Source organism: Podarcis muralis, chromosome 7 (assembly GCF_964188315.1).
Source record: "Podarcis muralis chromosome 7, rPodMur119.hap1.1, whole genome shotgun sequence".
Taxonomy (NCBI): Eukaryota; Metazoa; Chordata; class Lepidosauria; order Squamata; family Lacertidae; genus Podarcis; species Podarcis muralis.
The window spans coordinates 35,523,447-35,550,585 of NC_135661.1; the positions used below are offsets into that span (position 1 = coordinate 35,523,447).

The following is a 27,139-nucleotide window of genomic DNA, read 5'->3' on the forward strand; positions in this document are numbered from 1 at the left end:
CCGCTAATAGCCTTTTAGCAGCTAAGCCGCTAAGCCTTTAATAGCCGCTTAGCCGCTAATGGGGTTGCTTTGCAAGACAAAAAACCGCTAGACGAAGAGAATCGCGGAACGGATTCTTTTCGTCTTGCGAGGCACCACTGTACAATATATGAGAATTAACTATATAATTGCAGTACAATAAAATGCAATATATAAAAAAGAAACAATAAAAATAAACTCAACAATGATGCAGCATCTAGTGTAGCACAATACAATTGCCACAACAAGTGGAAAAAAATTGTTTCACCAAGATGCTTAGATATTTTAAAGTTTTCCAGATGTTTTGGATATGTGTGAGACCATTGGCCCTGCTGGCTGGGCTGATGGGAGCTGGCATCCAACAACATAGGGCACTATGTTGGGGAAGGCTCATATCTCTCTCTAATCGCCTGAAACAGGGATGGGGAGTCTGTGACCTTCCAGATGTTGCTGGACTACAACTCCCATCACCCCGACCATTGGCCATGCTGGCTGGGGCTGATGGGAGCTGGTGTTCTCCTACAATATGTGGAAAGCCACAGGTGAAAGAAAGAGAGTGAAAAGAACATCTGATAATAATAAAACATGGTGTATTCAAGATGAAGACTCCACTGGGGTGCTGCATTTTAAAATTTAAAGCACTTGACCTGATGTGCTTATTGTTCTTCAGTCCATTTCAGCATCTGGTGAAGCAGAATATGAACTACAGAAGCATAATATAAGTTACCAAGTGTAGCCAATGTGGTGCCTTCCAAATGTTGCTGGATTACAACATATGGAGGGCTCTACATTGGCTATTCCTGATTTAGCCCTTTAAGGTGTTACAGAGATGTGCAGTGAAATCTGGTGCATGTTTACTCATACATAAATAGTAGAGCTCACTTCCAAAAACGTGTACCTAAGAATGCCACCCAAGTTTCTACCCCTCCACGAAAAGTTAGGCATGGATTACAAGCTCATCCACATTTCCCCTTGTTCTGCGCCTAGACAACATGAGTGAGTGAGCCAGTGTGGTGTAGTGGTTAAGAGCGGTGGACTCGTAATCTGGTGAACCGGGTTAAATTCCCCGCTCCTCCACATGCAGCTGCTGGGTGACCTTGGGCTAGTCACACTTCTCTGAAGTCTCTCAGCCTCACTCACATCACAGAGTGTTTGTTGTGGGGGAGGAAGGGAAAGGAGAATGTTAGCCGCTTTGAGACTCCTTCAGGTAGTGATAAAGCGGGATATCAAATCCAGACTCTTCTCTCTTCTTCTTCTCTCCCCCTTGCCCCGCTCCTTTCTCAGGAAAAACCCACTTTTTAGTGCTAAATTGGAGAAAACCTCTGGAGAAAACCTGAATTGTTGTTTGCTCCAACTAAGTGCTAAAGAGTGGTTTTCCACGGGGGAAACCAGCAGGACAGGAGGAAGTGTGGATGAGTCCTACAACAACTTTGGACTTCAGGGTTAGCTGGGTAAATCCCTGGAGGCAGGAATGGGGAATCCCCCCCTATGAGTGTATTCATTAATCAATTTGTATCCCACCCTTCCTCCCCAAGGAACCCAGGGGAGCAAACATCAAAACATATATCTTAAAATGAAATAAAAACACATTTAAAACATAAAAAACAGAACATCTAAAAACATTTACAAAGCAATATCATACCATCAAGTAGCCAGCCTCTCTCAGCTATCAAATGCCTACGTAAACAAGAATGCCTTTAAATTTATCCTGCAAATTGGCAATGAGGGAAGTGGATGCATGTCACCAGGGAGGGCATTCCACAAACAGGAACTACCACCCATCATGAGGCATAGACAACCATGCCGCAGCCCGTGGTAGGCAGAGACAGATCTCATGGCAGGGGGAGTCAGTGCCAGAAGCTGGCTCACTTTTCAGAATTGCACAGCTTTTTCACTCTCTGTACCACCCTGTGTGGGAGTCGTCGTCCCCAGCCCCATGTGGAAGAGGAAGCAGTTCCTGGAGGGGTCACAGAGCAAGAGTGGGTCCACAACACTTGGATAGATGAAGGATGACATTACAGTGGCCTGTCTAGTCCAGCATCCTGTTCTCACAGTGGCCGACCACCAGACGCCTGTGCAAAATCTGCAAGTGGGACCCGAGCTCAAGAATACTTTCCCATCTTGCAGTTCCAGCAACTAGTATTTCCTTCATCATGGCTTGTAACCATTGAGAGTCTTGTCCCCATGAATTTGTCCATTCTCTTTTAAAGCCATCCAAGTTGGTGGCCATCACTGCCTCCTGTGGGTGCAAGCTCCACAGTTCAGCTGTGCGCTGTGTGATGAAGTACTTTCTTTTAGTTACCTGAATTTTCCAACATTCAGTTTCATTGGATGTCCATGAGTTCTATTTTATGAGAGAGGGAGAAAAACCTTTCTCTATCCACTCTTTCCATTCCATGCATAATTTTATAAACTTCTATCATGTTGCCGCTTTCTCGCCTTTTCTCTAAACTAAGAAATGCTGCGATCTTCATAGTTGAGTCGCTTTATCCTCAGGATCATTTTGGTTGCCTTGTCCTCCTTGCCAACCTCACTTTTCTCAGCCTGGGCCATCCATTCCTACCTGTTAGTGTGTTTTTACCCCCCAGGCAGTAGGTGACAGACCTCTGCAGAGGCCAGCTGGCTTCTTGTCCGTCATACTTTTTTGCTTTTTGCTCTTTGCTAGCAGCAGTCTCTCCTCAGCCCTTCCTGGAAATGCCAGAGATTGAACCTGGGACCTTCAGCATGGAAATCAGGTGCTCTAACCACTGAGCCCCAGTCCGTTCCCTGAAATCTGCAGTGCTTGGATTTGCCAGGGCTCATTTCCGAAGTTCCTCACCACTGGATCTGGAGCCACTCAGACGGGACACACGTGAACTGATCCCACATCTGCTGTCAGTCTGAAGATGCTTTTCTGCAGACACTAAAGCAATTATTAGCATTTACAGTCTCTTGTTCACGCGCTTTCATTTGTATTAAAAATAACAACAACCCACTTTTGCCTGGCTAAAATTAAATGTTTAACTCTTGCCCTGTGATGAAAACCCTTTCCTTTCAGTGGTGGCAGAGGCAACAAGCAAACAGTTCACTAGAGAAGGGGGGGGGGGGAAGAAACACCCTCTGAGCATTGTTTTTGGACACAAACATACACAAGTTATTAGAACATAAGATCAAAGGAGATGTCCTACTGTGTTTCTTTCAATGCTTCCTTTGTGCTTGTATACTGAAGCCTGGTAGAGAGTTAGAACAGGAGGAGAGGGAGGGAGAGGAAACCCTTTGTACAAAGATACTTGTCTCGGAGAGAAGCTCATAAAAGGTGATGTGAGAAAAGACGCCAGGTGGAGTATAAACCACCCTTATTGTTAAGAAATGCAAATAAAAAAGCCTCATCTATATTAAAACTTCCTCCCTTGTCATTTCTTTAGATGCTAAAGGATTATTGAAGTCCTGGAACTGCTAGTTCCAAACCCCCCACCCCCCCATTCCCCAACTCCCAATTTTTCTTTTGTTTTCATCGTAATATACCATGCATGATTGCTGGTGAAAGTTAAGTTTTCTACTTTCTCAGCAAATAACAGTAAGTTAAGGGAGGAAACCTCATTTCAGCAAAAATACTTGCAGGAAGCGGGGAGAAAACAAGACTTGAATTGGAACATTTTGTTTTAAATAAATAAATAATCCTAGTGTTTCTGGATGGTGTTTTTCCCCCCTATGAATGAGATTATCCGATGTTCCATATAGCTTAAAGAAAGACTGGTCTGTTGGCTGATGCCTTAGAGTTGTTTTGTGGGGGGGGGGGTGTCTGGAAGCTGTAGTTTGTTAAGGGTGCTAAGAGTTGTTTAGAGACTCCTTGTTCCCCACACTGAGCTACAATTCTCAGACTTCCCTGTGAAGAGGGGATGGTTGACTCTGGGAACTGCACCCATGGTGTGTGTGTGTGTGTGTGTGTGTGTGTGTGTGTGTGTGTGTCCGTCCTAACAACTCTTGGCACCGTTAACAAACTACAGCTCCCAGAATTCTTTGGGGGAAAACCATGAGTGTTTAAAGTGGTGCCATCGTGCTTTAAATGTATGGTGTGAACGTGGCCTATATAGTGTGGCACTGGGGCATCGTCGTGTTGAGTACGTGGTCCCTGATTGGGTGGGATCACTCATACCATTACAGTGGTACCTCGGGTTACATACACTTCAGGTTACATACGCTTCAGGTTACATACGCTTCAGGTTACAGACTCCGCTAACCCAAAAATATTGCCTCATCCTGAACTTTGCTTCAGGATGAGAACAGAAATTGTGCTGCGGCAGCGGGAGGCCCCATTAGCTAAAGTGGTACCTCAGGTTAATAACAGTTTCAGGTTAAGAATGGACCTCCAGAATGAATTAAGTACTTAACCCGAGGTACCACTGTACTTCAGGAAAGAGGAAAACATAGCAGCAGCCAGGGGTGTGTGGGGATGTCAGAGAAGCAGGAACCAGAATAAGCAAAGGAGCTGCACTTGCATTAATGTGGATTGAAATAAAAGCAAAATGAATGAGAAAGATAACTTAAGAAGAAAACGGAAGGTGCACCATCACTGTCAGCTCAGCTACTTAACGTTTCCGGAAAGGGCTGCTGCCACAGTTTCTGTTTCCTGAGGAATATCTAAATTTTCACCATCACAACATATTACACCAAGAATTAACTTTCTGCAGAGAATGGGTCACTAATGTAGCACTACAAAGTGAGTTTTTACTACTCATTTCCCTTTTTGCTCTGTGAGCTTCTGGAGAGGTTCACTTGCAAAGCATCCAAGTACTGTACTAAGTCTTCATTAAAATTCTCTGGTTCTCTGGTTGCTCTCCTTCCTCCTGTAATGTGAAAAGAGCAGCTGTCTCAGGACAGCACCTTTCTCTTTCTCTCTCTCTCTCTCTCATCGGAGCCTGATATTGTTTTAGGATAAAATGCGGATCCCTTTGATTACAGTGAAATGTTTTTGCCTGATCTGTCTGCCGTACATAAAAGTGTGGTTATATCATCACCTTAGTAGTACCTCTTTGACCCCATGTATTTGATGACAGATTGTCACCTGGTTTCAACAAAGGAACCTACAGGGCTGGTTAGTCAAAGGAACTTTCTGCTTTTCCTCCCATATTTATTTCATATTCTTGTTGCTATGAGTCTTCAGCAAGCCACTACTTATAGGTAGAATATGACATATCCTTCAGTCTATTAACAAATGAGCTGGGAGCAAGCTACATGCTAAGCTCGAGTACATATTATACATTTAAAGCACATGGCTGGGGAGGGCGGGGTATAAATAAAAAATTATATTATTATTATTATTTCCTCCCTCAGATAATTCTGGGTACTGTAAGACCCTTTTGGAGGATCTCTAGCATCACAATTTTACTGTCAGTTTCTGGGAATGTAATATAATTGTTGAAATCCTTCCAATTGCTTCCAACAGACTGTCAAATATTTGTTTAATCAGGAGACAGCACTACTAATTATTAATACCACATTTCTCGCTTTTGGCTGGGTCAGGAGGCAGAATACATAATGTCCTCCCCATATTCCAATCAATGTGTGCCTACTCATTGTATTACTAGAAGGTGATAGTGATAAATTATATTTCTTGGGGTTCCCTCCCTTGAAGCAAAATGAAACTCCATCTCTGTTCCGTTGTTCTTTGGGTGATGAGAAGCAAACCCAGGACACTGAATCACCTTTGTTTTGTGTTCATTCTAGTTCATTTCCATTATGAAGTTTAGAGGGTCCGTGTTTTCTTTGACTTTAGTTCTATAGCCCCAAGGAATGGTGTGAAGGCACATAATGCAGCATCATTTCTGAAGCTAAGCACGTTGGGGTCTGGTCAGCATCTGGATGGGAGACCACCTGGGAACCCTGAGCTCCATGGAAAAAAGACACAATGCAAATGTAATAAATAAGCAAGCATGGACTTCGCTCCATTGTAAGTTCAGTCTCACCCCTGCAGAGCACAGTGTAACATCACAGGAGCACAATGTAGCTTAGAGTGGGATTCCATAGACATACGTTTGGTTTTCTAGCACTGCAGCAGTGTTTAGGGAATTGACATTTGGCCAGTTATGCCTAACTAATGCTACAATAATGGATCTCCTATCTTGCCTTGTATGGGGGAAAGTGCATACCATATATATGATCTAAGGAGCTGCATCTGAGGTATAATTAGGGCTGCCATACATCCAGATTTTCCCAGACGTTACCGGGATTTCAAAAGTGGAATTGACGTCCCGGGGGAATTTCTGAAAGGCAGTGCTTTGTCCTGGATCTTAGGCAAGTCAATAAAAAAATTGTGGGGTTTTTTGTGTGTTTTTGTAACAACTTTTGGGGTGTCCTGGTTTTTCCTTTTTGAGTATAATCAGCTGGAAAATCTTAATACAGTAGTACATATTTATGTTATGTCTATGAGTCTTTGTATTTTGTATATTTTGTATATTTTAATAAATGGTGGAGAGGGATTGGGCCATTGTAAGAACTGCCTTGTTGGAATAAAGCATGGTCCTTTCATTAATCTAGAAATATGTTCTAAAGATAGGCCAGGTCAGTGACAGATTTACCCAGAAGGTCTGTAGCTCAGTGATAGAGCATCTGCTTCATAGAAAATCCCAGGTTCTGTTCCTCAATATCTGAGAGAGACTCCTGCCTGGAACCCAAGAAAGCCACTGTCCATCACTGTAGACATTAATGAGCTACATGGACCAATGGACCCATTTAAGACAGTTTCTTATGTTTTCAGCTTTTAAATGACTTAGGTGACATGGGCCTTTGTTTTTTAAATCTCTTATTCATTTTCAGGGTGCAGCAAGTTCTATGTCTTTACTTCCCATCTTACTGGTTTTCTATTTCACTTTTTGTAGGTGGGATACCTCAGATAGCAAAGCATGAGACTCTTAACCTCAGGGTTTGAGCCCCACCTGGGGCAGAAGATTCCTGCACTGCAAGGGGTTGGACTAGATGACCCTTGGGTTCCCTCCCAACTCCACAATTCTATGATTCTAAGTGTTTTTCACATAGTTATTATACACCACTCAGATAACTTTATGTTATGGGGAGGCAGCATACAAATGCCATAAATAATTCCACACATGGCAAAGCCTGGTATTCAAAAGGTCTACTGATTCTGAACACTGAACTGCATCAGTCCATAGATCCATGGGAAATTTTCATAGATCTGTAGAATGGGGCATTGCATTTTATGTATATTTAAATGGTGGGTGGTCACCACCGATGGGAGCCAAACCTGGCTCTCATTCAAAAGTGGCACCTTGTCCTGCTGCCCCCAGTTTAAACGGCCAGCCAGGGACTCAGCAAGCTGGCATAGCTGGAGCAAGCTAACCTGGGGCCCTTCAGAGCAAATGGGGCCCTTGACGTCCAGTTGGTGCTGGATAGGCCAATTTTTAAAATCAGATGGCAGCTTTTCAAACAATCAAACCATAGAACGGTCACCCCCAGTGCAGACAATAGCAAACTCATGCTGCCTGTGTGTGTGTGTGTTTTGTACAGCTTCCTTCCTCTTTCTCAGCTCTCCTTTCTTTCCAGAGCAGCAAGAAAGCAATTTCCTTTCTTCCAAACATTATTTATACATTTATTTCCCCCCTCCAAATCTACACGCATACGTTTTCTACTACAAATAATCTCTCTCTCTCTTTTAATGAGCATGTAAAAGTTCAAGAGTGCGATCTTTTTGCGTTGTTTTAACTCTGGCACAAATTTAATTTCCCATCATCAGATGGGAACATGTTTATATTGCATGAGGGGTTCAAAAGGGCTTTCTTTCAGCGTCAGCCCCTTTGCAAGAGTTTTTGCGCGCTCTGCACTAATGAAAGGGCATTGGGGGGAAAAACAACAGCCACCCCTCCGTCTGCGTCACAGATTTCAACCCTTCGAAAAAATTCCACTGCGGTCACAGGGTTACATGAGAGGCCCCTTTAATCATTATTACAGTTTTATGAATGGTGTGCTTTACTCTGATATTTTACTACACATCACTTCTTAACATGCTCCATTGAAATTGGGGGGTGGGGGGAGAGGAGAAGAAGAAGAAGAAGAAGAAGAGAGAGAAACAAAAGACTTTGTGTATTTGAAAGACCCTGTGGTTACGAAACGTCATTGTAATTATACTGTGACACCCCCCCCACAGCTCCTCCAATCCTCAGAGCCCGCTTGGTTTTTGACATCCTTTGGTCCGAATTCCATTGAAGCCGGAAGATGCCTGAACAAATACAGAGTTAAGGCCTCAGGATTTTACTGTATGTGAGGAATTGTTTTCACTGATACGCTTAGGCTGCGACCCTCCAGCAGGGGAGGGAGGGGGAAAGAACCAAAGGCAGTTGAAATGCCCCATCCAACGCCCTTCTGAGCCCATGCCGGCAAGGCGGATGTAAGGACAGAACAGCGCTTTTGCACATCCCATCTCTTTATCTCTTTTGTGTTCTAACAATTTCCCTCCAATTGGAAACAATGGCAGGAAAACACACTGCCGCAGCTCCAGAGCTGTATTAGTCCACAACTGCAAGAAATCAATCTTTTAGTGTAGCGGCACCCATTATCAATATCAGACAGGCACCTTCACTTTGTATTCTTTTTAGCACTTTTGAAAAACATTATTGTTTAGACAAGCCTACCTAGTACTCTAGGATGCTGGCGTGTTCTTAGTTTATTGCTGGTTTTTAGTTTTCTGAGTGTTTTGATTGTTTTGATTGAAAATGCCATTGTCTTATTATCTTTGTCAACTGCTTTGAGGCTTTTTTTTACAATCAAAAGGGTATAGAAATTTTATGAAATAAATAAAGAGATCATCATCATGGTGCCAGTAGCAATGAAAATAGATTTATACCCCATATTTCCTCCAAGGAGTAAAGTGATGCACATGGTTCTCTCTCCCCCACCCCCCCACCCCAAACTTATCCTTAAAACAAACCTGTGAGTTAGGTTAGGCTGAGAGAAAGTGATTTGCCCAAAGTCATCCAGTGAATGTCATGGCTATGTGGGAATTTGAATCCTAGTCTCCTAGTTTGACACTATGATCACTGCACCCCACTGGCTCTCTCAACTGGCTGTTTCTTTTCCTATTTCCTTTTCTTTTTTCAGTGGTAGGGTACATGCTCTGCATGCCAAAGTCCTAGATTCAATACCCAGCAGTTCCAGGTAGGGCTGGGAGAGATCTTTACCTGAAACAATGGAGAGCCACTGTCAGTCATCTTTTCTGACCTGGTATGTGGCAACTTTCTATGAACATTTCTGAATACAGAGGTGGGAATGCAGCAATCATGGGATAAGGGTGGGAGCTCAGCCAGAAAAGAGTCCCACCTACTCCAGACAAACCTTGCCGCCATGAAGGTGTGCTATGAAGAAATATGACCCAATTCATCCAATATGTTACAGGGTTCTGAGAGGATTCATGGCCCTGGACCAAACGTGAGGTCACCTGCCACCAGATCGAATGTTTTCAGCTGACATCCACATACTCCCATCACCCCCCTTTCTTGGCAACCCAGGGTGTGAAATAGTTGTAGCCTTTGCCAAGAGGCAGGGGGGAAAGAGGATTTGTGTGATGCAAAATGTCTGGGGAATCTCTGAGGACAGGATCACATTATCTCTTGTTAAAATATTATGGAAATCAAACATCATTGTTCATTAGGGTCATCTGTGTTTTATTTATTGGCTCAGGGCTGACTACAAGCTGTGAAAGGATTTTTAAAATAAAATAAAAATCGAAGCATTTGGCTATTTCATAATCTCTTTTCTCTGCTTTCTCCAGGTGAGCTCCAGATCCAACCACTTTGAAACTTTCATAGAATTTTTGAAAATGAACAGACAGGAATGTTTTAGGCTGGGCCTGTTTCCAGATTTCTTTTGCATAGCGTGAGTTGATGGCTTGGAAGGTACTGAAACCTCCCTCTTCTTTTTCTTTTCTTCTCTCCTTCCTTTCAAAAAGAATTGAACTCATAAGCATTTTGCTTCTCTTTTATCTCTCTTACTCAAATCCCACCCACCCCCACCCCGCAAGGAAACACAATTTTCATAAAACGGGAAGTAATTACCAGCTACAAGGTTGTTGTTTAAAAAAGAAAAGATGGATAATTCTCCTGTATAACATATTGTATCTGTAGCTGTAGGGCACAGTTTCTGACCTAGCCTATCCTCACACAACCAGTTCCTACGTACACAAGAAGAGCCCTACTAGATCAAGCCAAGGGCCTATCTAGTCCAGCATCCTGTTCTCACAGGATGGCCAACTCAAAGGTGCTATGAGGACCCAAGTGCAACAGTGCTATCCTTAGTTGTGATTCCTAGCAGCTGGTACTCAGAGGCATAGTGCTTAGCCAGCATGGTGTAGTGGTTAAGAGCGGTGGACTTGTAATCTGGTGAATTGGGTTCGCTTCCCTGCTCCTCCACATGCAGCTGCTGGGTGACCTTGGGCCAGTCACACTTCTCTGAAGTCTCTCAGCCTCACTCACCTCACAGTGTTTGTTGTGGGGGAGGAAGTGAAAGGAGATTGTTAGCTGCTTTGAGACTTAGGGTAGTGATAAAGCGGGATATCAAATCCAAACTCTTCTTCTTCTTCCATATGTGGAGGCGGAATGCAGCTAGTGTTGTATCTCATGGCCACTGACAGCCTTATCCTCCATTAATTTGTCTAATCCTCTTTTAAAGCCAGCCAAGTTGCTGGACCTAGATGTCTCGACTCCATCTTGTGAGAGCAAACTCAGCTATGCACTATGTGAAGAAGTACTTTTCTTGGTCTGTCCTGGGTCTTCCAACATTCCATTCCATGGAATAATTCCTAGTTCCAGTATTTGGGGGGGGGGGGGAGAAAGAGAGTGAGAAATGTCTACCCCAGTAGTAGCTGGTGAGGTGGTGCACCATTACACTCCCAGCTTCCCAACATAGTGGGCTGCTGGTGCTTACCAAGGCTGAGGGGGAGTTATGCGGTGCGGGGAGCTTGGCATGGTGGCAACATCGGATTGGCTCCACTGCGCCGCTCCACACAAGTTCCCTGTGTCCTGTCCCTCATATCTCCCTCTCAATAAGCACCAGCAACCCACTGTGTTGGGAATCTGGAAGAACAATAGTGCCCAATCTGTGCCACCTCACCTACTAGCTCTTTCCACTTTCTCCATATCATGTATAATATTATACACCTCTATCATGTCTCCTCTTACATGCCTTTTCTCTAAGCTGAAAAGCCTCAAACATTTTAACTGTCCCTCAGAGGGGAGTTTCTCCAACCCCTTGATCATTTTTGTGGCCCTTTTCCTTTGGCTTAGGCCTATGCAACTTGTGAAATGGCAGAAGGGGAAGCCTCGAACCTGCTCTGGGAATGAGTTGCCAATTTGCATCTTTCTTTCTTTCTTTCTTTCTTTCTTTCTTTCTTTCTTTCTTTCTTTCTTTCTTTTTTTAAAAATATATATCCTGCTTTTATTTATAAGCTCAAAGGGTTGTGAGGTAGGGGGGCTTACTAAAAAGTTCACATAAATCACAGTCAAAACAGTCCAAATGACAAAAATTGGTTTCATACGATAAAACCAATAGCAGAATAAAATGAAGTTCAGTGTAACAGAGGGAGATAACTAAGCCAGCTGTGTTAAAGGCTTTAGCATCTTATCTGATGCTTACAAGTGAGGGAGCCAAGCCAACCCCTCTGGGGAATTTACACTTCCACTCCCCAGCCACTGCAATAGAAAAGTTTAGTAAATCTTTGAAGAATTAACCAGGATTGGCTTCTGGTTTGAAGGCACCACTGCCAAAGCACCTTCAGGTGGATCCTCTCTTACCTCCGGTGCCACTACCCTTGCCCTACCATGGCTTTACTAGATTAAGGTGGCAGACAGCAGCAACGGCTCCCAATGGAGCCACCACTGAAATTTCACACAGGGCCTCCTAACACCCCCCACCCACCCCGTGTTGACATTATTGAGCAAAATGGACCCAAGGGCTGACTCAGTAGAAGACAGCTTCCTATGTAGTCCTGAACTTCTTGTTTGTTAACCTGTTGCCATACTAAGCATTGCTCCATTCCTTCAAAGGGTGAGTCTGGGTGAAGACAGGTAGCCGTTTTGCAAAGTGGTAATTTGCCACTGTGTGCATGCAAACTGCTTAATAAACTGGTTGTTTGTTTACACAAGAGATGAAAAGACTCTTGCCACTCCCTTCTTCCCTAGTTTTCTCATTAAGCTAAAGAGCTTGGTCAGGTAGATGGATACCTGTAAGTCTTCCCTTGATTTGAGGAAATGCTTCTGCTTGAACCAAACCCCCAATTTCAGCCTGATTTTCATGTCAGGTGGAATTGGGAGTGGAGGGGCCTTCACTGAGTACCAACCTTCCACTGGAGCACCTCTGAAAACATCTAGTTTTGTGTTAAAATGTTGATCTGAAAATTGGACTGTTAACTCTGGAGCTAATCCTTAAGTACATCAACAACTGTATGCCCAGGCCCAGGGAGAGAATAAATTTATTTACTGGAGCTTGGTTTGATTTCTAAACGCCACATATGCGCTCATGGCCAAACTTGGAAAACATGGAGGCAAATTAAAATGAAGAATAAGCTACTTCTTGAGAATGCACAATAGTGGTCTTTCCTAGCTCACTGCTATTATTTTGTGTTTTCCAAGTTGATTTACTGAAGAATTCTCTGAGCTGGTTTACTCTGAGGTGGTTTACATTGTTATGTACTGTAAAATAGGTTTAGTATTTTACCCCTCAGTGACCCATTTTCTGCCAGTCACATCAAATTTGATTATTTATGTGTGTACCGTTTTGTAACAGAAAAATAAAACAAAAGTGGTTTTTCCTGCGAAATACAGGAAGGTGCATTATAGACTATAGGTCCAGCTAGCACAGTATTTTTGACACAATAGTTTGTGAGGAATTCTAAGCCAAACTATGGCTAAGTATGGCTAACTATGGCTAAGTGTGAATGCATAGGCGTAACCAAGTGGGACAGTTACCCTCCCTAGATCAAGTAAAACAATAGAAATACTTAACTGTCCAATCACGTCGGTTATGCCCCCCAACAAAGTCCTCCCCCCCCAAAAAAATCCTGGCTACGCCCATGTGTGAATGCACAGTAAAATATACCTGCTTCACACCTACTCTGAAGGCTTAGCCTTATATGTGAACCCGGGTTTGTGGTTTGTCTCACCCTAGACAAACCACAAGATGCCCCCAAGGTTCCCATTGTCTGGGGAAGACAAACCACAAGCTCAGATTCACATGTAACATTGGCCAAAGCATGGCTCAGCTCCAGGTAGAACAGAAACAGAAGGATGAAGAATGAAGCAAATGCAATTTTTACCATGTGTACTGACCCACACATAGGCACATTCATACACACAGCCATGGTTTAGCTGGGTGCTATTTATTTATTTATTTATTTATTTATTTAAAACATTTATAAACCACACTTTTGTATAAAACATAAAAAGGGGAAAACAATGGCATTACAATGAAAATGTCAAACAAATCTGTAAGATGCGTGAATCAGGCCAGGAGAGGCTTTAGACTGTTTTAAATGGGAGTCTTAGCTGACCTAGGAAGAAGAAGAAGAAGAAGAAGAAGAAGAAGAAGAAGAAGAAGAAGAAGAAGAAGAGTTTGGATTTGATATCCCGCCTTTCACTCCCCTTCAGGAGTCTCAAAGCGGCTAACAATCTCCTTTCCCTTCCTCCCCCACAACAAACACTCTGTGAGGTGAGTGGGGCTGAGAGACTTCAAAGAAGTGTGACTGGCCCAAGGTCACCCAGCAGCTGCATGTGGAGGAGCGGAGACGCGAACCCGGTTCCCCAGATTACGAGACTACCGCTCTTAACCACTACACCGAGATGCTCTAGCACTAAGCTAGGATCTTTGCAGCTGGGGATCTGTAGTTGAGTGCCTCCCACATACCTTGGGATAGAGGGCTTCCACAGCAGATATTTAAGTACTATGTATATGTTTGTTTGTGTGTGTGTGTGTGTGTGTGTGTGTGCGCGCGCGCCTATATACACACCTTTAATTTATGCTCTGTAAGTGTGTGGTTTTGTACTCACTGTGCCTTTCTCTTTCAACAGGTTTTTCGTGTGTGATAGTTAATTATGCTTCTCAGATTTTAGAATCATTTTAAAATGTTGTGGTCTCAAGTTACAGCGATGGTTTTAACTTGCAGTTGTTTACACTGTGTTACACAGTGCAGTCCTAGTTCTGTGGGGCATACACTCAAGCAAGTGTGAGATTGCCATATTATCCTGATTTTTATGTCCATTGCAGTGTAAGATGCCCTGTTTACGAATGTAGAAAAATGTGATAAGCTACATACCCTACAACCAGGGTTTCCCACTTGAGTGCTTTGTTTTTGACCATTGTTTTCTCCTTATATTAGATTGTGCTTCTTAACATGTACCTTTAATAATAAACTTGCAAAATATCTTTTTTTTTAAAAAAAGGTGGCACGCCTTCTCCAAGACACTACCAGCAACCCTCATTTTTGTGTAAGTACCATTATGAAAAATAATTTAAAAACATAGACCAATGTATTATTATGTAACAGTTCCTCAAAACGAGTTATTTATTTAAATAACTATAATTGTGCACGTGTTTCCGCATTTCCTCAGCTGCATTTGTGCGCATTTTGCGTTTCTTGAAATATATTGTAAGCAGCATTGGGGGGGGGGGCGTGCAGGGAAGGTGCAATAATAGTAATAATAGCTTTAAAAATAAAATAAAATCCACCCTTCCTTGACACCCCCTTCCTGCCCTGTGCGCGTCGACTCAGAAACCAATCCTTATTCCCAAGTAAGCGGGAACAAAGACTAAAGTCTGCAAGCCTACATCCACTTACTCGAGAGCAATGCCCTTTGAATCGAGTTGAACTTACTTCCGAGTAGGCGCGCCCAGAATTGCTCTTTGAGTGGCCTCCCCAAAAAAGTTGCAGGGGGCTGATGGATCATGGGGAAGCGGGGTGGGGGACTTAGTCAAACCCCAAAGCAACGCACAAAAAACGTACAGAGAGAGAAAGAAAGTAGTGAGGAGGGAGAGAGAGAGAAAAAGAGAGAGACATCTCTGGAATGGGGCCTCCCTCTATGGCTCTGAGCTCTGCTGCCTGCGCCTGGCTGGAAATGAAACACACCAAAGGAGCCGCCGCCGCCGCCGCCGCTCCTTTTATTTTTTTGGAGACTCCAAAAGGATCCTTCTTCCCTTTCATGTGCCGCCCCGCTCCAATCGGAATCCAGAGGCTGCCTGCAAGTGGTCTAATCTCAATGAGGTGTCAATCATGTTCCCCGGTGGGTGAAGTAAGGTCTTTTGTAACCGCCTCTGTTACAAGCGAGACTTGAGTCGAGAGGGAGAGGAGAGGAGAGGAGAGGAGAGGAGAGGAGAGAGACGCAGCCAGGGCGCTGAGTTCAGAGCTGCTTTTGCTGCTGCTGCTGCTGCTGCAAGTGTGCATCTATCTATCTATAGATCTGCTCCTCTGTGCATTCCCCCCCCCCCGCCCATCTCTCTTTTCCATCGTTGCTTTAATCAAGGAAAGGGGACGGTCGGAGCACATGGATTTCTAAAAAGAAGAAGGGAAAGGGACCCTCTTGGAATTGAGAGATTGTTGTTGTTGTTGAAGAGAGCCAACAAGCAGGCAGTGATGCCCCCAGCTCAGCCCTGAAGCCCACTCCCGATGCCCTCGGGTTTGCAGATCCATGCCGAGAGATGGGGAAACTTCACTCAAAACATGGTAAGTTCTTTTGCACGGTTTACAGGGCGCGGGGAGGGAGAGGAGCCTAGATCTTGGTTAGAATTCACTAGATATCTGTGTATATGCAAGACTCTGCTCTAACCATCTTCTCGTTTTTATTTTCTCTCTCTCCCCCCAACCCTGGATTTTCCTAGCTGCTGTTTGTAAACCTCGAGAAAGCCCAGAAGGTATGTTGTTTTTATAATTATTATTATTCCTGTTCATAAGAACTTCCATCCTTTTTTGCTTTCTCCCCCCCCCCAACTTTTTGCCCCTGTTAAAAAAAAGAAAGGAATGGGAGAAAAAGTTTGTGCTTTGGTGATTTTGGGGTGGATGCTCAGAGAAGTTCTCTGCTCTCAGGAGCGGTTCTGTTCTCTGAGTCTTTTGCTCCCTGCTCCCCTTCCCCTTCTCTCTCGTTTTGTTGTGGTTGGGGCAGGTAGTTTGGGGGCAAGAAAAGAAGTATGTGTGGTGGTGATGGAGGGCTTGAATGGGTCCCTTCCAGGGTCGTGACTGTGCCTGACTTGAGGCTTTCCTTTTCCTTCCCCAGGTGATAGTTTTGCTGTGAATGCCTCGCTGGCTCGGAAAGGGCTAGAGGACTGGATGGTGAAGCAGAAATACTCTGGCAGTGGAAGCAGCAGCGGAGGCAGCAGCCTAGGACTTCAGCAAGGCTGCCAGCACCGGGCTCTTTGCAGGCTGTCTGGTTCCAGGGTGAGTTCCCGATTCCTCCTTCCACCCAGCTTGCCTTCCCTCCTCTCCCTCCTTACCATCAAGGCAGAAACTAGCTTGAACCTCTTCCAGACTAGGCTCTCTTTGAGTTGGAGCTCTTTGGGATGAAAACTTATCTTCCCCCTCCGCCCCCGCTCCACTTTCAGTTATTGCGCCTTTGGGAGTAGCCTTCTGAGTTGATTCGGTGCGCCCACCCTTTGAAGGAGTTGCAAGTTTGCAGGGCAGAAGCAGGCTCTGGAAAGGCGGCTGCCTTGCTTCCCAGTGTTGAAAAGAACATGGCTCTTCAGGAATGGGATGGGCAGATGGACAATCTCTCTCTCTCTCTCCAGTGTCCATTTTAGAAGTCCTCAGAAACCAAAACAGATGAGGAGAATCCTGGTGTGTGAGAGAGATAGGAATAGAGAGGTGGCTTAATTTATTGTCTGGCATTTTGTCATTTTGCTTCCCAAAGCCAACTTTTTCAGTGCCTGCAACCCCGCTACAGTTCTTAGCCGGATGGGATACTTTCTCATAAGGCTTTGCTGAGTGTCCCAATTTGTTCTTTTGGTTGCTTAAACATCTGCAATCTATCTTTTCCTTTTTTAAAAAAATGCTGTTTATATGCTTTGCACGCTGCTTTGCCTTGAGAGTGCTCTTAGATATGAGGGGATTGTGTTGCTTCAGACTGCACACTTAAATGGGCAGGAACCCCACTGAACGCAGTCGGGCTTACTCATAAGTAAGCCTGCTTCCTTGCTCAGCCAGATTGGTACTTGCTGGTCGCAAATGTACTTTAAGAGTTTTTGTTTTGTTATTTAAAAAAGCTTTTCCTGAACATCTGGATTTTGCTTTTTCTTCTCTTTCAAAACAGACCTGGGGAAGAGCCTTTCATAGTTAGCAGGGGGAGGTCTTAGAAAGTTGTGTGTGTGCATGTTTGTGTGTTTATTGGTCTCTAAGGTAAACCTGTGAATTGAAGCTTCCCAGATCTAATGGTGCTTTCCCCCCCATTGTGTCAAAACTTAGTTCTGTCTTAAGATTGTACTCTGATAATAAAAAATAAGAGAAGGGTTTCATTTGTTTGTTTGTTTCATATTGCTGGAATGATCTGGGCAATACTGTAAAAAGTCTTTGGTAATAACAGATATTTGTCCTGGTCCCAAACAGATAATGACTCAGTGACAATCTATATGATGATTTATTTCTTACACTTTAATGTCTGTCCTTATACTTTGTTTGGTTTGCACTCTGGAGCTGTTGGCATTTGCACACTGCTGAGTCATTAGAAAAGATAGCACTTTGTTTGCACCCTGCTGATTGGATGAGATTATTTTACCTTGTGTTTCTGGTTGAAGCAAGCAAGTTCCTTTGTGGTGGGTGTGGGTGGGATGAGTGTTTAATTGAACCACCATTTGTGAAAGCAGCCTTGTAAACACGTCCAGATAAGTTTGTAGTCCACATTCATTTTAGTGAACCTGTATTCATCAGTTGTGGCTGGCATTAAAAAGAGCCATCTTTTGCAAACTTTATGTGCCATGTCATCTGGAGGTAGTGTTTACTCGCCATAGGTAACCTGGTGAGAGGCTATTTTCAAAGTGTATGTGACCAAGTTTAATGTACTTGCTACTTTCTTCTGAGCAAAATATGCAGCCCCTGATCAGGACTCTTATTAGGTGAAAGGAAAGTTGCTGTCCAGTCTTTTAGTAGTGCGTGAGTATTATTGCTTGCATAAATTGGAGGTGGGGGAAACTGCTCTATATTGAATGTTCCTGCTCTGATAGCTTTAGGAGTCACTGTATATTTTGGAAACCCGTCACTTAAAATTGAGCCAGCATAGGAGTCTGATTCTTAGCCAAATAACTCATTTTTAGGTTGTATGCATGTATTTCCCCTACCTCTAGCTATTTGAGTCATACTATTTATTTATTTATTTATCCCCCCCTCCGATCTGGCTGGGTTTCCTCAGCCACTCTGGGTGGCTTCCAACACAATATTAAAAATACAATAATTCAGGTATGTGTAATTAATATACTCTACTAACTCTACTAACCATCTTTATGGAAAGGAAATCCAAAGTATCTTGGTAGGAGAGCAGTTGTATTTTAAACACCAGGGATAACCATAGACTAATTGCATATGTGCATCCTGATGTTAATTTGAAATACTTAAATATTTATTTCAAAGTCAAATGTGCTTTCCAATCTCCATACATTTTTGCTACCTCACAAGATGAATGTGCTCAGCTGTACTCTTCCAGAGCGTATGGGTTGGGTTCCTCTATTGCAAAGCAACAAAGAGTTGGGTGGCACTTTAAAGGCTAACATGTTTTTGTTATGGCCAAAGCTTTTGCAGCCTACAGTCTGCTCCCAGTGCAATACTGTTCATCTCAACTTGGAAGGAAGTCCCATTGAGTGCAGTGGAATCTGCTCTACCTAAGTGTGAATAGGGTTCATCACCAGACTAGCTCTTGTTCTGAATCCAACCCATTTTGTGGTTTAATGAAATAAGAAGGGAGGGGATATTATTTTCTAAACTCTCCATTTGATGCCCTTGGGATCCGTGCATGTATTTGTGTTAGAGCACATGCTTAGTTTCAGAAAATCCCAGGTGTAAAAAGCCATTTCTGTGGTGGGATGTGGAATCCAGTGTCCATGGCCTCATAATTCACTGCCTTAATTTCTCCCATTTAACTCAGTAATTGTAATAAGTAACTAAGATCTGTGTTTACTTCCTAATGCTCCAGCTGAATTGAGCAAGTTCCTGTATGCGTTTGCACTAAAGTTCCAAAGTGTCTCAAAGATCTTGGTTGTAGGTTTTGGTCTGCATTCAAAGTTGCTGGAAATGGAACTTTGTTCATTGCTTTTTTGGTAGACAGTTCAAGCAGATGGAATGAAAAAAGATGCCAAAAACATATTGCCTTTGGAGAAATATTATCCCCTTGAGTTTTATTTAATAGGGACAGGGAAGTGTTAAAGGGAGGGAAATGCTTAAGGGTGTCTAAGTAATTAGACACTTAGCTTCCCAGGAATTTCATAAGAATAACCTTCTATTAGAGTGGAAGATTTGACGCAAATGATGGAATCGAGAGGCTTGGTGGTTCTTTGGTGACATTTTAAAGCATCTGCATGCAGTTTTGCTCCAGATTAGAAGAAAGGGATGATTTATTAAATAGTAGAGAAAGCAAGAACGGCATCAGTTAAAGTTATGCAGAGCTTTGGCTCCAGAACAAGGATGCTTCTGCTGTTGGCAGTGGAATGACTTGTCATCTAGAGGCACAGACACCACATTGTGTTGTAATTTTAATGTCTTTTGCTTTAAAACAACATGCAAAGAATAAGGCTGAGTTCATGTGGAAGGACTCCATAAATGGAGTAAGGATTGTACTTTAATCACCTGGTTTGGGGAAGGGAGGTTTGGCACATAGTTAAATGAGGGAACGTGCTCCCAAAGGAGGCAGTGATGGTCACTCACTTTGAATAATAGAAAATAAGCTTGCTTCGTCCTCCATGGGACAGACCTTTAGATGTTTGAAGATGGCTATCATATCTCCTCTTTACCAGGCTAAACATTCCGAATTCCTTCATACAGCTTTGCTTCCAGACCCTTGATCGTCTTGGTCTCCCTCCTCTACACACGTTCTAGCCTGTCCTTAAAGGTAAAGGTAAAGGTACCCCTGCCCGTATGGGCCAGTCTTGACAGACTCTGGGGTTGTGCGCCCATCTCACTCAAGAGGCCGGGGGCCAGCGCTGTCCTTACTTTCCTTAAAAAATTATGCTTGGATGGCTTCAAAAGAGCATTAGACAAATTCATGGAGGGCAAGGCTATCAATGCCTACTAGCCATGCTGGCTATGTTCCACCTCCACTGTCAGAGGCATTGTGCCTCTGAACAATCCTTGCTGGAAGCAGCAGGAGAGAAGTGCTGTTGCGCTCACATCCAGCTTGTAGGCTTCCCACTGGGGCATCTGGTCAGCCACTGTGAGAACAGGATGCTGAGAACTAGGCAGTCCGTTGGCCTGATCCAGCAGGTTCCTCTTACATTCTTTCGAAGTTCTGTTCTTCTCATGACAACATTGTAATTTCTTCTGTAGGTATGCAGGTTCAAATATTTCCTGGTTGGAATAAGTTTTGATCCCCCCCCCTTGTAATTGCCTAAATAATAATAAATGATACTGAGTGACCACATTATTGTGTTTAGATATGGCTACCCATGACCACATCCAGTCTCCCCCTGCTCCTTAGCACCTGAGCTATCTTTTGACTTGGTTGAGCTAGGGATCTTTTACACCAGGTGTGGGCAACCTGTGACCCTAAGGGGGAAAGAGAGAGAAGTAGGTGGTCCAACTGCTGTTGGATCAGGCCCTAACCACTTTTGACTCCAAATCTACCCAACACTGGCATGTGACTCCCAACAGATCAGTCCTAATGCAGTGTCACCCTTGACGGAATAAATTTCATTGCCTCTGCATACTTGCAGAACATAGGATGCTGCCTTATACAGGATCAGGGCACCAGTGTATCTAGCTCAGTGTTGTCTTCCTTGAGTGGCAGCAACTCTCCAGGGCTTCAGATGGGACACTCTCAGCTCTACCTGGAGATGCCAGGGATTAAACTTGGGACATTCTGCATGCAAAGCCGGTGCTCTTCTAATGTACTCCACTAACATTGATGTCACACCTCCCCTATGCTTGGTGTCCTTAACGTCTGGAGTGTGGCGTCCAATTCTGAACACCTTGCTCTGAACACCATGTTCTAAGAAGGTTCTAAGAAGGTTATTAACAAATTATGTTCTAAGAAAGTTATTAGACAAACTTGATTGTAGCAATCTTTGGCTCTGGAACACAACATACTGGTAACCTCTTTTGCGTGTGAGGAGTGTATTTGCTGTGTTTGGTAAATTTTTTAGTAAATTGGAGAGCGTATGTTTTGGTACCTATATATGGTGGTACCCATGACCATTTGTGTCTGTCAATTACTTCACCCCCACCTGCCTCATTCTGATTTCCTATGTGTAAACATTTTCTAGGGCTGAAGTTCACATAGACTTTTAGAACAATATTTGTCTGCTATTTTTACAAACGAGTCTGCATCTAAAGCAAACTGAGGAGAAGTTCCTGCCATTGTGCATGGATTATCTTTTCTTTATTCAGCTGTTTATTTTTACTTCTACTTCTTCTTCTTCTTTTGCAAAGCTACATTATTTGTAAATGCTTTCTTCCCCCTACCCTGAGTGTTGGGCTCAGTGCCAGGGAGAACTTTTAAATAATACATTTGCTTAATTCAATTTTCTTTTTTCTTCAAAGCCATAACAAATGTTCCTAGGTTTCTTTCTTGTGTGTTGCTGTCCTATTGGTGTCTTTTGGGGAAGTGCGTTCCCCCTCCCCCATTTTAATTTGGCTGCTGTATGGGAAATGGTGTGTGTCTGTCTTTGGGTGGCCTTTGCAATTCTCTGCCGTATACAATCCTCCACCGTATACCGTACTTAAGTCCTCATTCACATATAGGCCAGGTTCAAGCGTAACGTAAATCATTGTTTAATTTGATTTTCTGAACTGGCTCAGCATTTTAGTCAAAGTTTATGAACTGTGAACAAAACCATGGTTTATTGTTGGTTTTATAAACCTATGTTTGTATTAACCATGGCTTAGCATTACATGTGGCCTAGGCCATTGTGGAAGCCAAGAACAGATTGCAAAAATTTCCTCTACCATTCCACCGTAGACATGTATCTTGTGTCAGATGCTGTCTTGGGAAGTAGGGTATGGGGGGCGAAAGTGGAATAGTGTGTTTCTCAGTTCTTCTAATGCTGCAGAAACTTTCTGTAGGAATTGCAGAGTTTTGCTGGAACAGTGTCATGGCTTTTGCAACACTGCTTTCCCTTAACTTTCCACCCCAATTTGCATTGCCACATTTGGGGAACAGGTCCAAGCAGAGCAAAGTTGGAAATGCTTTCTGTTTAGGAGTGGTTTTCAGACTTTTTTTTAACCTTCAGGGAAGCCTTTCCACCTAGATTCCCCAGGAAGAAACTGTAGCACAGTGCCAAAGCACATGGCTCGGCAGGCAATCCAATCACCGGCATCTCTAGTTTTTGTGAAAAAAGTTTAGATAGAAGTTGATGTGAAATACCTCTGCCTGCAACTCTGATAGAGATGTTGCCTGGTGGAAAACCATTGGCCAGATTGGAGATGGTTGGTTGGACTTGTGGTCCCAAAGCATCAGGAGGGGACCACAGTAGTTACCCTTGTTCATGCTGGGCTATTGTGAGACTTGCGTGGCATGTTCTCCAGGTGGTTCCAAGGGAAGGGCCGTAGCTCAGTGCTAGAGCAATCTGCTTTGCAGCATCTCCAGATAAGGCTTGGAGAGACCCCACCAGAAACCCTGAAGGACTGCTGCTGATTAGTGTAGACCATAGATGGACCAATGGACTGACTTGATCTCAGGCAGGTTCCTATGCTCCTGTGCACTGATGTCCTTTTTCAGTTTGCCAAGTATATCATAGGAAAACATCCTGGCCTCAATATGGGAAAGGGTTATAGCTCTGTTGCTTCCAATACAGATTCTAGGTTCCATCCCTGGCATCTCCAGATGGGGCTGGGAAAAGACCCCTGCCTGAAACCCTGGAGAAATTGAGCCCCCGCTGGTCAATGGGAAGGTGCTGGAGGAGATGGACCCAGTAGTCAAACTGCTGAAGAGATCAGCATAGAAAGAGATGCTGAATATGTATCTTTGCTTTGCAAATAACAAATGGTTGCTTTGTAATTAACTGATCCTGTAGATATAATCTTGCTGAAGTTAAGGGATGCCTTGATGGATCAAACCAAGGCCCACCTAGGTCAGCATCTTTTTGGCAAGAATCGTATCCACTAGTGAACACTAAGTGGTCCAAGAGAAATCAGTGATCCACTGTTTCTCTTTTGTTTTATCAAAGAGACAGAAGGTAGACTAGGATCTACTGGTATATCTCGGGTGATTTGCAGGAGATTGGCAAAAAAATCTGGCTTCCAATTATTTAATAATAGCAGCATGCCCCTCCACCCCCCAAAATCTTTGGCAAGCCCTGAGCATCCTACAAGGTTATCTGCTGCAAGTGAGCCATTCTGGGTTACCAGCATCACTTCATGCTTCATCTGATAAGATCCCCACCCACCAAGAGTCATGTTTCCCAGTTGGCCAAGTTTCTCTCTAAGCACTTGCTCCACTCTTACATTTTGTACATGTGAATGGGATCCCCCCCCCAACAAGCAGAAGATAGAAGCGCCAGCTAAAGTGTCCAAAGGACAACGGTTCATCAGCATGCATCCTTTATAAAATCGTAGGCAATGCTCTTCAGCAAAGCACATTGCTGCTGGCCCCAACTTCACTATATACATTCTCCTATTCCACACACAGAGCTATAATTCTCAGAGTGCTTTAACCATCACTCCTTCTTCCCAGGGGGCTCTGGGGAGAGGACTTCATTTGACCTGTGGGCCAGAGGTCCCTGACTCCTGACCTATTTGGTTTAGGATCCAGGTCTTCTCAGAAACTGCTGCTCCCATAAGTTCCTGTCTGAGGTCAGCCTTGGAGGCCAGTGCTGTCTGTTCTGTCCAGACATTGAAACCCGGCAAGCAAGGTGTAGGATGTTTTCATTGGTGGGGCTGCAAATGTGGAACTCCTTTCCAGTGGAGTTCCACCTCATTACCTGTCTTTCTGTTTGGACTGTTGGCACTTTTTTGTTTTTTTAAATCAAATCTAGTTTTAACTTGGCTGTTTTTATGGAAGCTTACCACACCCTGACTTTTTGTTTTTGTTTTTAATGGATGTGTATTATTTTAATAGCAATGTAGAACACAAGTAATAAAACTAACTAGCAGTGAGGTCCTGTAGACCCAGGAGAGCAGAGAGTGTGCTCTAGGATATGTCTCCAGAATCCTTTGCAACATGCAGTCGTTTAGTGGCGAATGCCGGTGGTTACCTTGGCTGTTTAGTTAATGTGGAAAGGAGTCCCTGAAGTCAGAAACTTTGAAAACCACTGGGAGAAAGCAAGGTAGACACTCCTCAGTAAATAAAAGAGCCTTGGTGTATTTCACAGTGTAGTGAGGCACATTTCTGCTTGCTGCAAGTGTTGTGCACTTAAAATAATGTACTGCACAGTCATGTATCTGTATTTAGCATTGAGCCAAAAATGCTGTCCTTCTTTTATGACCATCTCTCCCCACAAGCCACCAAATTGGGACAGTATTTTTGGCTTTCAGGGGGCAGGAGGGGAGAGATCCTTTAAATAAAAGCATGGGGTGAGAGTGCTTAACTGTAATAATTGTTGGTTGCAGCAGCAGTGTTTCTTTTTTTGGGGGTGTGATCTTTCAAGCGGTGATGTAGCTGCAATTGGCAGCCTCATGATACCCATCTGCAGGGTCCCTGTTTGAAAGATGCAACGTCAGGATAATCCTGGAAGGAATGTTGGGAAAGTTTTGCAACCCTGTTCACTAGGGGCTGCCATCTCTCCCCCCCCCCTCACCCTATGCAACTATGCATTTTGCAACAACATGGTGGAGCAATTAGTTAAAGAAAGAACACAGCAAAGCTGCTGCCATTGCTCAACATGGTAATCCCACCCAGGGTGGAAAACAACCCCTCTTTTTTTCAAAATAAAAAACTGTCTCGAGAACTTTGGCTCCGCTCTAGTCTGTATGTTCTAAATAAAATAAAGTAGACATGGAGAAATACCGGTGGAACAGGCCAATGTGTCAGGTTTTTTTTTGCTATTTATACAGAGTGAATCATGTCTCCTTGTTGCATATACACCCAAGTGTGGTTGCAAATTTCCCCAAACTTTTGCATGATCAAAGGACGGGGAGACTAACAGCCTAATGAAATTTGGCTGCCGTAAAGAGATAATTTAATTAGAGAAAGCGCACAGGCTATGTTGATATCTCTGGTTTGGGAAGGATGCCGTGTGGATGCTCACCATCAAAGAGTCTCCGAAAGTATTAGGAGTGCCGTGGTGATGAGATTAGTGAATTGGCCAATAATCTAGCAGAAAGCTTGATTCCAAGGTAATTATCCTAGAGTGATACCATTTGGTACAATTAAAAGCCACTGTGCCATTGCCATATGGAAAATGTTAGGCACCCTTGCACTATTTCAAAAGCTTTGTGCTGGAGGTTAAATTGACATATGAGGGGAAGCATAAATTCAGATGTTTTTGTGTTGCAAAATTTACTAAAGTTGAGTTCGGGGAGCCATCTGGCAAGGCTGGTTGGGTTGAGATGAGATGATCTGTGTTTATCTGTGTGCATTTTCCAGATAGTTCAGACTTGACATGGCACATGGCTAATTTGGATGTTGGCAAAGAAGCCAAAATGATGCTTGAACTTCCTTGAGGGTTAGAGAGCAAGAGAGAGCAGGAGAGAGAGAGCTTGTAAGAACATGTTGTAAACAAGATGTGAACAATGGTAATAATACTGGGGGTGTTAAGAGCTAAGGTCTTTGGCAATCCTGTTTCTGGGCTGTAGGCAGCCAAGGATGTTGGGAACTGATATGAGAGTTCTAGCAGGATTGGAAGGAGAGTTGGTGGAAGCACTGGAGTAGATCTCTAGAGGGTTACTTATAGTTTCCTCCTCCAAACCTTGCCTGTGCATTAATGCTTCCAGGTCAGGTAATACCATAGGTTTGAAAACAGGTAGGAAGGAAGGGGATGTCCCTCCATTGCAGGAGGTTGGACTAGAACTAGATGACCCCTGGAGCCTCTTCCAACCCCACGATTCTATGATTCTTGATAGAGTTGCCTGGAGCAAGACTAGAGAATCTTATAAGCAAGGCCAGAATTCTTCTGAAAATTCAGAAAAGTTCCAGGTGTGACCAGGAGTTACAACCCTGGGTATAGGTGGTATATAAATTCAATTTAAAAAAAATATCTATGGAATTTCAAATTCAATACAATAAATGCAATCAAAATAATAATTTTAAAAAATGGTCCAGTAGCACCTTATAGACCAACTAAGTTTGTTCTGGTATAAGCTTTTGGGTGCATGCACACTTCTTCAGATATTTTGTTTTTATTTCCACTGCATCAGACCAACACGGCTACCTACCTGAAATAAAATGCAATGTATAAGAAATGAAGGAAGCATTAAAAATACAATTGAAAATTGCACAGCACATTAAAGTTGCTACAAATCATTAAGTGGTCCACCAAGACTCACATTTGAGGAGAAAAATATAAATGTTACATTGGTTTTCATTAGGGTAACCATCTGTCCTACTCTAGAAAACAATACTCTCTCTTCCATGGAGTTCTGTATTTGAAGGGCTGTCTAGTTCAAGCCTGATTTTTAAAGGTAACTAATCCTAAAAAGAGAGAGCAGGGCTCAACGTTGTCCATCAGCAGTTAGCACCTGGATGCAGACAAAGCAGACTTGCAGGCCACCTGATTGCAGTCTTCCCCATTTTATATCTGTTGCAATGAAGTATTTCTGAATTTGCATCTGCATTTGTACATATAAATAAGCATATGCAAATCTGTGTCATTATTTTTATTTTTTGGATGATGCATAAGTGGCCACCCTAATTAAGATGAAAGGTAGCAATAAATGCCTTCATTTCCTCAAATGGCTTAAAGCCTCATCCAGAAACCTTGCCTCGCCAGGAAATAAATGCTGAGGATGAGAAAAAATGTGTTGCATGCTCTTGCGGACATATGGAAATGTCCTTTGCACCAAGAGTTCATTAAAGGAAGGTTTTCT

General features: G+C 43.4%; 1 protein-coding gene across 3 annotated transcripts in view; it reads left to right on the top strand.

Annotated features, from left to right (window-relative positions):
• The first annotated feature begins 14,930 nt into the window (after positions 1-14,930).
• The window catches only part of NKD1 (NKD inhibitor of Wnt signaling pathway 1), a 114,582-nt gene continuing 102,373 nt past the window's right edge, over positions 14,931-27,139 (top strand). Inside the window, exons 1-3 of one of the 3 annotated variants that reach the window (XM_028740198.2) lie at positions 14,931-15,715; positions 15,871-15,903; positions 16,263-16,423. In XM_028740198.2, coding sequence (XP_028596031.1) covers positions 15,691-15,715; positions 15,871-15,903; positions 16,263-16,423 — 219 coding nt within the window. In that variant the 5' untranslated portion in view covers positions 14,931-15,690. Of the gene's footprint in view, positions 15,716-15,870; positions 15,904-16,262; positions 16,424-27,139 lie in introns of those variants that run through there. The other 2 variants (XM_028740199.2, XM_028740200.2) reach the window with 2 other exon arrangements.